Here is a 3,081-nt window from a genome sequence, read left to right as displayed (position 1 = left end):
TAATGTGATTTTAAAAAAAGCATGCATAGAATGGAAGAGAGATGTGGAGACACATGTCCCCATATCTCTCCCCCATTTTGTCCCCACTTTTTTCTTGTAGATAGTTAGAAGCTACATACGCTGCTAAACAGACACAACTATATCTGCATTTATATGCATGACTTTAGCCGTGTGCTCATAGCCACGAGTATAGCCGCGTTGATAGTCACCTAAAGGTTTTTTTCCATATATATATTCTTCTAGACGTAGCTTTTTGTTGTAGTCTCTCTCTCTCTCTCTCTCTCTCTCTCTCTCTCTCTCTCTCTCTCTCTTAGTAGTATAGCAATCCTTAGTAGTATAGGAATCACACATATTCTAGCGAAGAGATCCCATGTTCAAGTTGCAATCCTCACACTTCAATGCCATTATATACACCTTATGCACTTGGCTATGATGTAATTCTCTCTCTCTCTCTCTCTCTCTCTCTCTCTCTCTCTCTCTCTCTCTCACACACACACACACACACATGCGATGTACTTGGCTACACCCACTAGACTCACTAGTGTCATCATTAAATAAAAGGTGTTCGCTCTCTAGAAAAAGGTTAGCCTCCTCCACATCCACCAACAGTGACAAAACTTCAAAACAGAATTTCAAATCAAGTCATGGAGAGAAGAGTAGTGAAGCTTGAAAAACAAAGAAGGTAGGCTAGATGTGAGGTTAATAATATTTACGCATCCACATGGATATCCAAACATTTGTAATTAAGGCTTGCGTAGAGCAGCACTTTTTCAAAAGACACGCCATACATGATACCATGGTGGTGGTGACAACGCGCGCGAGAGAGAGTTGGCAAACCAACCACTCAAATTACGGCGGTGAGTGGAAGGAATTAAGCGTTGCTTCAAATTGCAGGTCACCGGAAGATCAAAAGCCTTATAAGAATGTTCGAAGAGGGGTGGTTCCCCACCGATGAATTAGGACGTGCCGCCTTTTTCATTCAATCAGGCGCTCTCGCCGACGCCTGCGCATCGATCGGACTGATTGTTTCGTCTATCTCACACAATTAAAGACGCATGATCCATCGATCGCATCTTGCTCTGCTGGAAAGACTGGAGTCTTTTGGCACGCGTGGCCTGATTACGCATGGAATAGGCATTCGCTTTGAGCGCCCTTCCCCTTCCCTTTACTACGAATCGCTTCCGCCGAGGAGAAACTGCCCACCGGCGCATATAAAACGTACAGCATACAGCGGCAGTCCTCCACACTCCGGTTGTTGAATCCTAAGAGCACTACTAGCTATAACTACCAGCTTCTACGCATACATAACACATACTAGCTCTGTCCTGCATATTAGCTGCTTAATCAATCTGTTTCTATTATTTATATAAGTATATGGCTGGTCCTACTGCTGCTGCGGCCGATGCCGATGCCGATGCCGATGCTTCATCCGTACGCGGCGTCGGGCATGAAGCTGGCTCTGCGCCTACTGCTATGCATGTCGACGACTCGACGTTTGGTGGTGAGAAGCTGGTGATGATTAGGCCCTGCGCCTACTGCTATGCATGTCGACGACTCGACGTTTGGTGGTGAGAAGCTGGTGATGATTAGGCCAGCACCGCACTGCCCACCCCCCGTAGAGGTGGTAAAGGTGCCCAAAGTGGTGACGGAGTACCCCATGCCGGGCGCCATGCAGACACACGAGATGGCCGTGGTGGGCGAGCACCTGCTGTTAGTGAGCCAGCAAACCAACAGCAGTCTGGTGAAGGTGGAGCTGGACCCGGCCACGGGGCGCCCGCTCTCCTGCACCAGGTTCACGGTGGGCAACTTCTGGGCTGGGTTGCACGGGCTTGCCGCGTCTCGGGAGCACCCGGGCCAGGTTTGGGCCACGCTACAGTTCAAGGCCGCCCTCATCCGCCTGAGCCTGGCCGCGGGCAAGGATCCCGCGGTGGTGCAAATCATACAGCTCCCCGCCTCCGTGGAGGGCCCCCACTGCGTCCTCGAGAATGGGGACGACCTCTGGACCAGCTGCAAGGACAGCCGGCACGTGGTGCGCGTGAACCACCGCAACACGTCCGACGTGTCCGTGTACCCGTGCAACGGCCGCCCCATCTTCGTGGCCATCCACCCCACAAGTGGCGACGTGTACGCCAGCCTGGACCAGAGCAGCAAGATATGGCGGTTGGATTCGGCCACCGGCCAGGCCGTCGAAGAAGACATCCCGGCGTCCGAGGGCAGCACGCCGGTGGGGCTGATTTCCGGGCCAGACGGCAATGTGTGGTTTGTGCTTCTGGGTGGCGCCTCGGGTGGGACAGGGACGTTCGGTCGCATCTCTGGAACGGGCGAAATCAAATGGTTCCATCTCAGCACGCAAGCGGGAGCCAATGCCGGCCTCATCCACCTGGCATTTGATTGGGATTATGAGGCCGCCAAGAAGCTGAAGCAGGATGCCAAGCTCCAACCAACCTTACGAATGTGGCTGCTGGGCTCTTCCTTGCTCTCCCACAGCACCGGTGCGGATGCCATCTTCGCCGTCCAGCTGGACGGTAATCGGGTCACCAGCGAGCACACCATCACTCTGGCAACGCCGCGCTGCTTCACGCACCGCATCCTGCCCCACCGCACGGGCCTGTTTGTGTCAGAGCTCGGCGTCTCGGCCCTTGCTCACGTTGCGGGAGCGGCCTCACTGAACCTGAGCGACTTCGAGGGGGAGACCACTGATGTGTACGCGGACTTCGGACTGGGCATAAGCTCATCACAGTACCGCTTCTCGGAGAAACACCCTCCCAGATCCCTCGCAGCTGCTCCCGCACTCGCCTCCCGCGTGGCGGCAACTTATGCTGCCGCCGCCGGGAGCAAGCGCCCACGCGAGTTCTAATAAAAATAATATATATATATATATATTATGACTAGTATTATTTACTAATATATGTAGCAATGTGCGAAAATGATACGATGTGAAAAATGTAACACTTGGATAATGAACCATATGCATATATATTTGGAAGCTATAGACCATATCTTATTATAATATTTTGGGTGGAGAGAATATCATTGTTCAGCTCGTGATCGTGTGCAAGTAGAATGTGTAGGCAACATCCA

At 52.2% G+C, this 3,081-nt stretch overlaps 1 protein-coding gene across 1 annotated transcript; it reads left to right on the top strand.

The window, feature by feature from the left end:
- The first annotated feature begins 822 nt into the window (after window positions 1–822).
- Window positions 823–2,857, top strand: LOC147632598 (uncharacterized). The gene has a single exon (XM_086807023.1). The coding sequence runs from the start codon at window positions 1,541–1,543 to the stop codon at window positions 2,855–2,857; it is 1,317 nt and encodes a 438-aa protein (XP_086663149.1). The 5' UTR covers window positions 823–1,540.
- The last annotated feature ends 224 nt before the right edge of the window (window positions 2,858–3,081 follow it).

The sequence above is a fragment of the Cibotium barometz genome, chromosome 13 (assembly GCF_041138505.1).
Source record: "Cibotium barometz isolate CiBa-2024 chromosome 13, ASM4113850v1, whole genome shotgun sequence".
In the NCBI taxonomy this organism is placed as follows: domain Eukaryota; kingdom Viridiplantae; phylum Streptophyta; class Polypodiopsida; order Cyatheales; family Cibotiaceae; genus Cibotium; species Cibotium barometz.
The sequence above is the reverse complement of the archived record's forward strand: the minus strand, read 5'-3'. Positions and strand labels throughout refer to the sequence as shown.

Bases quoted from the DNA above. Each gene is read 5' to 3' on its own strand.
- LOC147632598 (XM_086807023.1), top strand. From the start codon at position 1,541: ATGCATGTCGACGACTCGACGTTTGGTGGTGAGAAGCTGGTGATGATT.